General features: G+C 45.0%; 1 protein-coding gene across 1 annotated transcript in view; it reads right to left on the bottom strand.

The window, feature by feature from the left end:
• Positions 1 to 13064, bottom strand: part of MYO5C (myosin VC) — a 1763334-nt gene that overhangs the window by 142413 nt on the left and 1607857 nt on the right. Inside the window, exon 26 of the mRNA XM_044078824.1 lies at positions 8048 to 8330. Within this exon, the coding sequence (XP_043934759.1) occupies positions 8048 to 8330 (283 nt within the window). The remainder of the gene's footprint in view (positions 1 to 8047; positions 8331 to 13064) is intronic.

Raw genomic sequence — 13064 nt, forward strand, 5'->3', positions numbered from 1 at the left:
ACAAATGGGTCTATGTTCCTAGATTTTGCCCAGAAGGAAAAATGTTTCCATTTGCTGGCATAAATCCTCCTGGTAGAAGATTTGTGAGAAGCTAAAATGATGTCACGTACCGAATGGGAGATAAAGGGAAGCCTGGCTAAGGTTGGAAGTGGAGCAACCAAGCTGTGAGGTTGAGAGAGGGGAGAGATTGGTGCAGCTTGCCTGACTGATGGGTCAAAAGATCTGGAACTGGGTCCAGATGCCAGGGCTGCTCCAAGAGGTAATGGTGCAGGAAAGGAAACCATATTTGTCAAGGCCAGTACGGAGCAATGAGGATCATCATGGATCTCAAGGCAGTAGCTTTCTGAATCAACTGAGTGATTAATGGAAAGGGGGGAAAGGCGTACAGGAGACCCCGGGGCCAATCGTGGACTAGAGCATCTCTGGGAGGGTGGCCGGGAAGAGGGAAGAGAGTGAAAAAATCGTGGCATTTGCTGTTCTGCGGTGTAGCGAAAAGATTGCAGCAAGGCTGACCCCATTTTTTGAAAATTTCTTCCACTACTGACTGCTTGAGAGATCACTCGTGCGGCATGAGAATGGCTCTGCTCAGCCTGTCCGCTATGACGTTGGACTTCCCGGGGATATGCGTTACTATCAGAAACCTTTGAGAGGAGACTGCCCACTGCCAAAGTCTGAGTGCTTCTCGACATAAGGGATAGGACTTGGTTCCGCCCTGCTTGTTGATGTACCACACTACGGACATATTGTCCGTCTGAACTGCAATCGTCCCGATGGGAAGAGAGTCCTGAAGGGCTTGCAACGCTAAAAGAACTGCTCTCATCTCTAGGACATTGATGTGCAGGTGGCACTCAAAAGGTTGCCAAGTGCCCTGGACCATCCTGCCCTGAAAATGCCCCCCCCCCCCGATCAGGGAGGCATCCGGTGTCACTGTAGCAACCGGGGGGGGGGGAACGAAGGGTCTGCCCTGAGACACTTGAATGGGGACCATCCACCAAGACAGGTGTTTCTTGCATGATTGGGTTATCAAAATGTAGTGTGACATCGGGAGCTGCTGGAAGGACCACTGAGAGAAGAGCATCCATTGCAGGAGTCGCATGTGAAATCGAGCTAAGGGAAGTAACGTAATGGCAGCCACCATGAGACCTAGAGTCTTCAGTACAAACTTGGCCTGAATTTTGTTGTTCTGAAGCAGGATGTGAACATGTTCGCGAATATCTGAGATTCTTTGAGCCGTCAGTTTTGCAGAGAGTTCGACTGTATCTAATATGGTGCCTATGAAGGTAATAGACTGACAAGGCAGACTTTTCGAAATTTATGGAGATACCTAGCTCTTCGCAAATCTGAATGGTGTAATCTCTGGATTGAATAAGGTGACGCCTGGTGGTGGCGGTAAGGAGCCAGTCGTCTAGATATGGAAACACCTGGAATCCTTCACGCCTCAGATGAGCCGTAACCACTGCCATGCATTTGGTGAACACTCAGGGGGCTGTAGTGAGACCAAAGGGCAGGGCCCAAACTGTTAGTGACTGGCTCCCAGCCGGAAGCGGAGAAACCTTCTGGAGTGTCTGTGCATTTTGATGTGGTAGTACGCATCCTGAAGGTCTATAGAGCACATCCAATGGTCCTGACCCAAAAAGGGTAGAATGGACTGTAGCATGACCATCTGGAACTTCATTCTTTGAACAGACTTGTTCAGTCTGCTGAGATCCAAAATTGGTCTCCAGTCCCCTGTCTTTTTTGGTACTAAAAAGAACTTGGAGTAGATTCCGGATCCTTGCTGGTCTGCTGGGACTGGCTGGATGGCCCTTTTTCTTAGCAGTTTTGAGATTTCTAATACCACTTGTTCCCTTAGACTGGGTGGAACATCTGGAAGGGGCCTGTTTGGCTGTTTTGGGGTGTGGACAAAGGGAATTTTGTAACCCTCGGATATGATCGACCGTACTCATGTGTCTTCGGTAAGGGAAAGCCAGGCTTTTGGGTACAGTGATAATCTTCCCCCGACTGCCTCCGAAGGTGGACAGTCGGGCAGCTTCTCAGGGATGCTGGAAGGGTTGGCCAGAGACAGCTTCTCTGCTACCCTGATTCTGCAGACCCCCTCTGACCCTGGGGCGGCGTCTATTGTTGTTCCCCCCCTGCCTCTAGGGGGGAACTCGCCTCGTGCGTCCGGCGCAACTCCCTGTGGTTTGCAGAACCACATTTTTCCACCCTTCTGACCTTTGGGGTATGGTCTGGATGGGTTGGAAAAATGGACTCCCACGGCAGAGAGAGTCTTGCCGTCTTGTTCGCATCTGGTCAAAGTATCCTTCACTTGAGGTCCAAACAACGCCAAACCATCAAAGGGAGAGTTGGTGAAGGACGCCTTGAAGGGGTCAACAAAGTTACAAAGCCGCATCCAGGCATGTCGTCTTAAGGCCACACCTGTGTCTGCAGCCCTACTCGCCCCATCGGCCGCATAAGAAATAAGCCGCATGGAGGAGTTAACAATCGAGTTTAGGGTTGCCAGCTGGGAGTTGATTTTGTCCTGAGACCCCGCAGCTGTTGAATCCTGCAGTGTGTCACCCATTTCTTTGTTGAAGACGGCTGAAATGACATAAGTAATTCAGCTACCGCATGGTAAAGGTCGCTGAAGAAAACATCCGCTTGCAGTACCTATCCATGGTCCTAGATTCCTTATTAGGAGGATGGATATGTACCGAAGGATCAGCCAGTTCCTTCTTAGTGGCTGCTGCCACCACCATGGCATCAACAGGGACACCCTTGGTTAAAAATTGTTTATCATCAGGGGCTGTGATAAATTTAGAAGGCCTCCGTGGGGTTGGTTCCATCGAGTCAGGGGCCGTCCATGCCTTCCTGGCCACCACTTCCATAAGGGGGTCAAAGGGCGGAGACACCCAGGAGGTGGAAGGGTGAGAACCAAACGCCTCTAGGTAGACCGACTCGTCCTTGGAAGGGTTGAGGGTAGACCAGTTCCCCCTCTGTTTGAGGATCTCAAGGATGTCAGAGAAGGAGACATCCTCAGAGGGGGATCTTGGGGACCCCGCCGACTCATCCAAGTCTGTATCAGATGTGACGGACTCAGGGGAGTCCAGATGCTTCCTCTTACATTTCCTCTTCTGAGGGGGCTCCCCTGATGGATCAGGGGAAGCCTCAGAAGAGGAGGATGCTCCCAATGGGGGCCCCTGAGGCGTAGGATGTCTGCGGTCAGGGTCGAGAGGATGAGTAGAGACCGTAGCAGGCACTACAGTGAGAGGAGCTGAGGGAGCCGACCGAGAAACAGGCACAGGGGCCAGCACACTCCTCATGACCTCAAAAGCACCCCTATCAGGCAGAGAAGAAGGTCCCCACTCCGAGGAGATAAGGACCACTCCCGGCACTGAGAGGGATGGCTCCAAGGCCGATTTTGGAGCCGAACTCACCTGCGCCGAGGCTCCGAGAGGGAGAACAGGGTTGGACAAGGGTCCGATGCCACTTGCCCCCTCGGAGCCGACGAGGGAGTCATGGCATCCAGATCCCTCCAAAGATGGCACCATAGAAGAAATCTGAGCTGACGACGGAGCCGAAATGGTTGGTATCGCCTCTGACGTGTCGACGGTCCCGGCTCCCACAAACTCCGGCTCTGAACTCAAGGGAAGAGTTGGAGGAGGAATCGATGATGGAATGGGAATAGCCACTGTCTGTTGAGAAGGGCTATGAAGCATCTGGGCCAGTGCCTGCGACTTAAGGAGTCTACTAACCACCCTCTCGAGGTCATGATCCGAAAGCCTGGAAGACCGAGAGGAATGGGACTGGTGACTGCGCTCTGAAAGCAAAGGAGATCTCAGAGCCGAGTGGACCGACTCCAAAGAGGGGGACCTGGAGCGCTTATGGGTCAAAGTCGGTTCCGACAAAACTATCTGAGCCGACTGAGATTTTGAAGAGTCAGCTCCAGCCGGAGCCGATGCCAATGCCAAAGCAGAAGTAGCACCGCTGGTCTGAGGCTCTAAACTTGGAGCCGACGATTTAGTGGGCTTAGAAGGCTTGCCCGATGAAGACTTGGCTGGGGAGCCTTCAGGCTTCAATAAGCCTCTCAAAATCAATTTGTTCCTGCGTTCCTGCAGGACTCTTGGACTGAATGCATGGCAGATGGAACAAGAGTCCTGCAGGTGCAGAGGGCCTAGGCAATACACGCAAGAAGTGTGACCGTCTGTCAGAGACATTTTCTGACAGCACGAGTCACACTTCTTGAAGCCTGAGACCTTGGATTCCTTTGACATAATGGAACACACCCAAAAACCACACACACACTACAGTAAATAAAAAACCTAGTTCAGTCACAACACCACACCAAAGACTGAAACTACAAGTAACACAGACTTTAACAAATTTACCCAGAAACTAACTTGGCCCTAAGGCCTAGATGTATAAGGGGAAGGAAGGGCCGGGGGGGTAGAAAATAGACCCAGAAGGGGACTATACAAGGCGGGTTACTCTAAGTAGGGGACAAGGGGTATAAAGAACACTAACCTGAAATAAAAAGGGAAAAAATCTTTCCCAAAAAGCTGTTCTTTTTGAAAAATTACCAGAGAGCCGGCAAAAATGCAACCTCGCAGCTAAGCGGCAAACGAGATCTGGGTAGTTAGCGCCTAGCATTGTGGGATACAGGGTTACCTCGAGCCGGTAAAAATAGCTCTCGAGCTTTGGCATAAGCCGAGTCAGAGCTGAGGATCGGCTCCAAACCCATCCAGCAAGAATGAAGGCGAGATTGACAACTTAACATTGTAGGGTTTACAGTGATGAGTTATAGAATGGTTGTGTTTATGGCAGATTTGGAAATTTTGTTGTAGCAGCTTTCTATTTTTTTCTTAGGAAGCTCTGTAAGTTAGTTAGAATTGGGGCCACATATAACTGTGAGGGCAAGAATTCGCTTTCAGCCAAGGATAATTTTGGTAGTTGCTGTGAGGGACTTTTTATTCCTGTATAGCATGCTTACTTTTTGGTGGATTTTTCTGATACTGTTTTGTATGCGTAGGTCATACATGAGATTATCATCAGTTGTGACATCTAGTAGGTTGGTATGCTGAAGCAATTCAATATTAGTATTGTTGGTTGGAAAGATCTTGAAGTTTGTTTTGTTGGGGATCTAGGGTTTGTGGGTGAAGAGAAGGAGCTTTGTTTTTCTTTTTTTTTTGGTTCAGTAGGAGTTCATCATTGCAGAGCCATGTTTCTATGAGACAGAACACTTGTTGTGTTATGTGTGGTAGGTGAGTTAATGACAGTGGTGCCATCTGCATACTGGATTAGAGTGCTTTCACAGGAGGATGTATGTAAGTTATTGATGACATTAAATAGTAACGAGCCAAAGATGGATTCTTGAAGTATACTTGTGGGGGTGACTTGATATGGGGAAATAAAGCCCTGCCATTTTACTGCTTGCTGCCTGTCAGTTACGTAGCTAGAAAACCACTGAAGTGAGGAGGAGGATAGACCAATACTGGAAAGTTCTTTAAGGAGTTTGGGGTGAGATATAATGTCAAATACTTTTGACAAATCTAGAAATACTGGAAATACTAGTTTGCCAGTGTCATGGGCTTTGTTGACATAGTCCGTGAAAGATAATAAGGCTGTTGAGGTATTGTGTGCAGGTCTAAAACCATGTCTAAAGTGTGGGAAAGTAGGTTGTTGTGTGTTTACGATGGTGGAGAAGTTGTAAGTGCACACATCCTTCCAGAATCTTAGAGGGGGGGTAAGATTGTAAGAGGATAAAAGTTTGTGATGTCATTGGTGTTGCCTCCCTTATGTAAAGGGATAATGTGTTTTCTTTTCCATAGGTTAGGGACATGTGATTCAGCTATGAATGTGTTAATTAAGATGTTAAGAGGGAATGCTATTGCCTCTATGGCAAGTTTTAGGTATTCTGGTGGGAGGTTGTCTGCGAAGGTTGAGCAAGGTTTCAGTTTTGAAGCAGGTTTTATTTGAGATAAAGGGATGGGCTGAAAAGTAAACTAAGGATGGTTTGTTTTTTGGTTATGAGTGAGGGGTTGGGCGCATATGTGTGTGTGTGTGTGTGTGTGTGTGTGTGTGTGTGTGTGTGTGTGTGTGTGAGAGAGAGAGAGAGAGAGATGTGTGGGGTGCGTAGAGGTTAGTATTGGAGGTACTAGTAGAAATAGTGAGTTGGGGTGGATGATTTGGGTTTACTTTCAGATTGGATATGGACTCTATAAAGTATGTTTTGAAATTGGTGGCTGCTTGAAGAGGTGATATACTGGAGTATGGAGTGGGGTTATTTTCATTTCCTGGGTTGAGTAGTAACATTACAGTGGACCAGAACTTCTTAAGGTTGTTTTTGTGGTTATCTTGAATGTAGGAACAGTATGATTTTTTTGTCATGCAATATTTGCCTTTTTGTTTGATTGCAGAGTTGTCTGTATAATTGAAAATGTATGCCACTTTTATTCTTTAACCAGGTAGTCTATACTTTGTCCTTGTCTTTCATTAGAATTTTACATGATTTGGTGAGCGATGGAGCATGGTAATTTTTATTATTTCTGTTTGCTGATGGGGCTAGGGAGTTAAGAATGCTTATGAAGGTGCTGTTGAAATGTTCAACTTCATCATTAAGGGGAAGTTTTTTTAGAATGGATCAGTCTATAGCTTTTAGAGATTCATTAAATACCTCTTTGCTGAATTTTTGTAGGTTGTGTATAGTTTTGAACTTGTGTTGCTTTGTAAGTTGAGTAATAGTCCTGCGAGTACAGGCTGATAGGTGGTCACTTAAGGGGTCGGGGAGTGTGACTGAGGATATAAAGTTAGAAGGGTTCGAGACTAGTATCCAATCCAGGGTGGAGTGTTGGATGTTATTTTTGATATGTCTGGTAGAAGTATTTATAAACTGAATAAAGCCACAGACCTTTATACTGTTTGTTGGGGGGTGTGAAGTTAGTGTCTGCCAGTCAGTGTTAACATCCCCTAGGATAATGGTTTCATTCAGTATTGTTTCAGATATCCACACTAGAATATTTTCTAGACTGGGAATGTTTTGCTCAGGAGGGATGTATAAAACAACTATGCAGATGTTCTTAGATGAGTTCAGTTTAGAAATGTTATAAGGATTTCAGCTGTGCAGAATTTTTGGTATAGTATTTGAGTATCGGGAAACTATCACGTTGTCAGGGAAAATTTGGGCTATTCTGCCACTTTTTTATGTGCTCTGTTTACTCTGATAATGCTGTAACCAGGGGGAAGAATTTCAGTATCTTTTATTTCTGGTTTTAGACAAGTCTCTGTAATAACAAGGATGTCTGTGTTAGTGTGTGTTAGCCAAGCATGAAAGAGCATCGTTTATTGCACATGCTCCTGACATTGAGTGATACGTTTTAGTTTTTTTAGTCTGTGTAGTAGGAATGGGACCTGGATTAGGGTAAATGTCCCTGCACAAGTTTAAGGCCATGAAAGAACATGTAGTCGTTTTAGGAGTTTTAAGCAATTTGGGTAATTGTATTAGTTTTAGGTTGTAGTGGTTAGTACTGAGGAGTTTACTGTGAGAACAGATGATGATTGGTACAGAGATCAGTGCTGGGGTTATTTAAGAGAAACTTGTGTTAGAGGGACTGAGTGATGATAATGAGGTAATTAATAGTTGAGGTATGCTTTTGCAGTGTTGATAGAGGAGTTGTTAGGGTAGAAAGGAGAAGAAGGAAGAGAAATGAGAGACATGATTAAAACAGCATGATTTGTGTAGAGTGAAACAGCTTAAATGGAAGTATAGGGGGAATTAGGGCTGTTGGCAGTGAAGCAGTTATACGGGGTAGAGTGTAAGTGAAAATACTGAGAGATAAACATACATACATACACACACACTGTTGTGCCTGCCAGCATGCATGTATAAAGTAGCAACATGCTATATTCAAACAAAATACATATTAATAAACATTACCATTTGCTACCAGCAAGAAATCTGCTCACATCAATTTATGATACTTAAAAAAACATTTGCCTAGTACACCAGAATGCATGTGAACTCAGCCGTGTCTTGCTTCCCATTCTCAGATTAGTATTTCCTCAGCCTTACCTTATCTGCATCCCTTTCCTACAGGAGCACATGTCTTTCCTCAGAAACAGATTATTGAGGGTGATAGCTCCAATTAAGTAGAAGAGCTGTTTCACTGTTTGCTTGATAAGCTCCTGGTCCATACCATGCTGACACATTGTGTTGTGGAAGAAATCTAACTGGTGCAAGATGGAGCTTATGGTATAGGAATTCAGATCTTCAATGCTTGAAGAACGTTTACGGAAGCCAGTAGGTTTCATACTTGACATGCCTTGAAGACTCTCTTGTTCCAGCATTCCTGATACTAGATGTTAAAAAAAAGAATGAAAATGGAATATGTAAAATAAACATGGTTAGCTGGCATAAGATGTATGTAGCATTTTATCTTTATATTAAACACAGTAAAAATAAAGCAAAGCATTACATGTGCCTATGATGCATAACCTACAATGAAAGCACACAATAAGCCTTCTACCAGCAGTTCCCAACTTGAATAGGTTGAATTAGCCTTCTGCTCTCACCAGCGTGCAGAATATTTATTTATTTATTGACATTTGATTACTAAGAAAGTCCGAATGGGTAAAAGCCCATTTTTCAGCAGAGGCCCGGGAAGAAAGTTCCATACTCTTACAAAACATTTTAAGAAAAATAATTTTACAAGCTTCAGAAAGTACAGTTGTGTACCTCATAAATGTAGATGTTCGAGTGTCTTCACTGTTGCAGTCATTACAATTGGGGTTATCCTGCTGGCAGGCTACCCGCAGTTGGCCTGAATTCCAAAGTCCTGGTCTGGCGTCGGTTGCTGTCACCTCCTCCCTGACGTCAGTGCATCAGGGGTATAAAAGATGCAGCCGACACCATTTTCTTCAGTTTTTCTTGCCCCAGATGTCAGGTGCCCCCTAAAGGGTACGCTAAATTATGCCAATAAGCATGCATGCACTAAAGTAAACTTTTCCTTCATCTACAAGCAAATACACCACATAGGTTGTATAGAATAGAGAAGTACAGATTAGACCCAGCAAAGGAAAGGGGGATGGTGGGTGGGTAACCAGGACTGCAACAGTGAATACACTCGAACATCTACATTTATGGTAGGTACACAACTGTACTATGTTCGTGTTTCACTGTTGCAGTCATTACAATTGGGTTGAATCCCAAAGCTAAGGTTGGGAGGCTGGGGTTAAATAGGATTAGGAGAGGCTATGAGGCCCTGCAGAACTGCAGTGGCAAAGCCTGCCCTGGATTTACAGTACAGAGGTAAGTGATAGTAATTTGTAAAAGTGTGCACTGAACTCCAAGTTGCAGCCTCTAAGATTGTTTTTGGTTGGTACTCCTCTGAGGAAGGCTGCTGAAGTGGCTGCTGCTCTGGTTGAATGTGGCCTAATGCCCTTAGGCACTGATTTGCCATGCTGTGAATAGCAGAAACGAATGCAGTGGCCTATCCACTTTGAAATAGTCTGCTTTGAGATAGCCTTTCCTAGTGATCCTGCAGAATATGCCACTAGAAGTTGTTCAGTCTTTCTGAAAGCTATGGTTCTGTCCAAGTAGAAGCATAGCTGTCTATGAATGTCCAAAGAATGCAGAAGTCTCTCACCCTTATTCTGTGGGTTTGGATAAAAGGTAGGCAAATGAATTGTTTGGTTAAGGGCCATGCTGGACACTACCTTAGAAATAAATGCCAGGTTTGTCCTCAGAGAAAACCTGTCAGGATGGAAATTTATAAAAGGTTCCACAGCCATGAGTGCCTGTAACTCTGAGACTCATCTTGCAGAAGTTATTGCTAGGAGCAGAGCTGTTTTCCAGGATATGAATTTTATATCAGATGTAGAGGCTGGCTCAAAAGGAGGCAGTGTAAGTTTTTCCAAAACACAACTGAGGTGCCATGCAGGTATTGGTGCTCTCCTTGGAGGTCTTATGTTTTTGACCCCTCTGAGGTACTGCCTTAGTAATGGATGAGAAAAAAACAGGTGGCTCTGTATTGTAATGAGCTGAAATGGCAGAGGCATGAATCTTAATTGATGAAAAGGATAGGCCTTTGTCCAGCATCTCAGTTAAGTATTGCAAAATCTGAGGAATATTTGGTACAATCGTGTCAATTCCTTGTGCCTGGTTCCAAGCACAGAATCTCTTCCATTTTTCTCATAAGATTTTCTGGTGCTAGGCCTCCTGGCCTCCAAAATAACATCCATCACCGCTTTAGAGAGAGGTGTGTTTTGAATGGCTACATTATCCGCCATGCTGCCAGGTTTAAGGTCTTGAGTTGGCTGTGCAGGATCTGACTGTTTTGTTGGGTCAATAAGTGAGGAATTTGAGGTAATGTCCAGGCTGGGCATTGAGACAAGTTCTTTAGGATTGGGTACCAGTGCTGATGGGGCCAGTCTGGGGCAAGCAGTATCATTTTTGGCTTCTCTTGTCTGACCTTTAGGAGTACCTTGGGGAGGAGAGGCAGTGGAGGAAAGACATATACTGTTACGTTTTTCCAGCTGAAAGATAGAACATCCACTTTCCATGCTTGCTTGTGATAAGTCCTTGTGTAGAATCTCTGTAGTTGGCAGTTGTGAGGGGAGGCAAATAGGTCTATGTCCGGGCATCCCCAGTTCCTTGTTATCATGCTGAAGACTTGTGGATCCAATTTCCACTCATGGGGATCCATTAGATTTCTGCTTAGTTCATCTGCCAGAGTATTTATCTTTCCTGGCAGGAATTGTGCTTGCAGATGTACTTAGTAAGTCAATGCTGTGTCCCACAAATTCATGGCTAGTCTGCAGAGGGGGTAGAAATGTGTGCCTCCCTGCTTGTTTATGTACCACATGACTGTGGTATTGTCCGTCTTTATCAGTAGTTGTCCTGGATGAAGTAGATCCTTGAAGGTTGTCAGAGTATTTTGAACTGCTAGCATCTCTTTTTGATTGATATGTAGATGCATTTGACTTGAGGACCATGTGCCCTGAATACATCTTCCTGCCATATGGGCCCCCCCAGGCATAATCTGATGCATCTGTTGTCAATGTCTGCCTGGCTGTGGGTAAGGTGAATGGCTGTCCTGTGTTGTGGTGACAGGCTTTTGCCCACCATCGAAACTCCTGTTGCAGGCAGGGAATGAGGGTAATTAATGTTTCCAGGCTGTGACAATGTTGGGTCCAAACACTTTTTGGGTACCATTGAAGTTTCCTCATATGCAGTTTTGCATATGGAATTAGCAGAATGCAGGATGCCATGAAGCCCAAAGCCTGCAGAATTTTTCTTGCAGATAACTGGGTCTTTGTTGCCAACATTTTGAAATAAGTAGCCAGTTGTCTTTTTTGTCTGGCGTGAGATAAGCCATCTGGGCAGTTGTATTTAAGCTTGCACCCAGGAATATTATCTCTTAAGAGGGTACTAGTTTTGATTTCTTTTCGTTTACTGTGTACCCTAGGCATGTTAGTAATCTTTTTACAAATGCCAGATGCTGTAGTAGAATGTCCTTGTTCTCTGCTTGAATAAAGCAGTCATCCAAGTAAGGATAAATTTGCATTCCTCGTCTGCAAAATGCAATTACTGGTGCCAGACATTTTGTGAAGACACTGGGCGCAGTAGGTAAGCCAAAGGGCAGTGCAGAGAATTGGTAGTGCATTGAGCCAGCTATAAATCTGAGGTATCTTCTGCATGATTGTCTGATTGGGATATGCAGGTACGCCTCTTTTAGGTCCAAAGTCACAAGCCAAGCCTTCTTGCCCAGCATGGGCAAAAGCTGCTGCAGAGTCAACATTTTGAATTTTGGAATATCCAGAAATGTGTTTAGAATAGACAGGTCCAGAATTGGTCTCCAGGCTTTGTCCTTTCTGGACACCAAGAATAGTCTTGAGTAAAATCCTAGTCCCTTCTCTTGTTGTGGTACTCGCCGAATGGCCCTCATGTCCATGAGGGATGAAACTTGTTTTTATGCCTCTGCCCATTGGTTGTGTGGCAGGTCTGGCATACCGTTTGCCCTTGACAGGGTGTGAAAGTGGAACCTGTAGCCTTGTGACACTATATTCAAGACCCATTTGTCCTGGATGATCATGTGCCAATTTTGTGAAAAAAGTGCTAGTTTTCCCCCTAAAGGAGCTGCCAGAAGATAAGTGCTTGGTGCTGGCAGGGGAAAGTCATTGAAACTGTTTTCTGTATGGCTGTGATTTATCTTCTCCACTTTTGGAGGTAGAAGCACCCCATTGTTTAGACCTGTATGAGCCCTGGGGCTGCGATCTCCCTCTGGGGCATCTGTATCTGCCTCTTTGTGGCCTGTCTGACACTGGAAAGGACCAATTCTTTGTAGGCCAGTTCCTGCTAAATCTGGGAGGCTGTACCTGTAAGAAATCCTTGACTGTTTGCATAGATTTAGCTTTGTCCTCCATTTTCTTCAACACCTCTTCTGCTTTAACACCAAACAAGGTATCATGCTGTAATGGAGCATCTAATAATTTTGCTTAAACATGATCAGGCAGATTCTGTTCCTTTAACCAAGCATGCCTCCTAATGACAGAACCCGTAACACCAGCCCTGCAGGAGGCCTCCAGAGACTCAAAACCACATTGCAAAGTATGCTTTCCCACTTGTTCAGCTGCATGCAATAAATCCTGCATTTCTTTGTTTTCTGCACATTCAGAATTTGTCAACATTTTCTGTTTAAGCAGTGACATAAGGTATTGCTGATATTTAAGCATATGAAACTGAAAATTTAAGGCCCTTACGGCCAAGGTAGCAGAAGTGTAAATCTTTTTCCCCCATCTGTCCAGGGCCCTTGAATCCCTATCAGATGGGATAGGGTTTTTTGCATTGGAAGCCTTGACCCCTTTGGGACCCTGAAAGATAGTTTCTGGGTAAGCAGCAAGGTTTTTATAAAGAAATTTATGTGAGTCAGGAACCCTGTAGTATCTGTCTGGCTTAACAGGAGCTGGTGGTAAAGAGTCAGATCGGACTCTGAAAATACATATTCTACAATGTCTAGAACAGGAGGAATAGCAAGGGGCCTGTGCTGAGGTAGTAAAAGGAAGTCTCTGAGCCTTTTCTTAGATTCTGA

This window comes from Protopterus annectens, chromosome 7.part1 (genome assembly GCF_019279795.1).
Source record: "Protopterus annectens isolate FY-2018-M chromosome 7.part1, PAN1.0, whole genome shotgun sequence".
In the NCBI taxonomy this organism is placed as follows: domain Eukaryota; kingdom Metazoa; phylum Chordata; order Ceratodontiformes; family Protopteridae; genus Protopterus; species Protopterus annectens.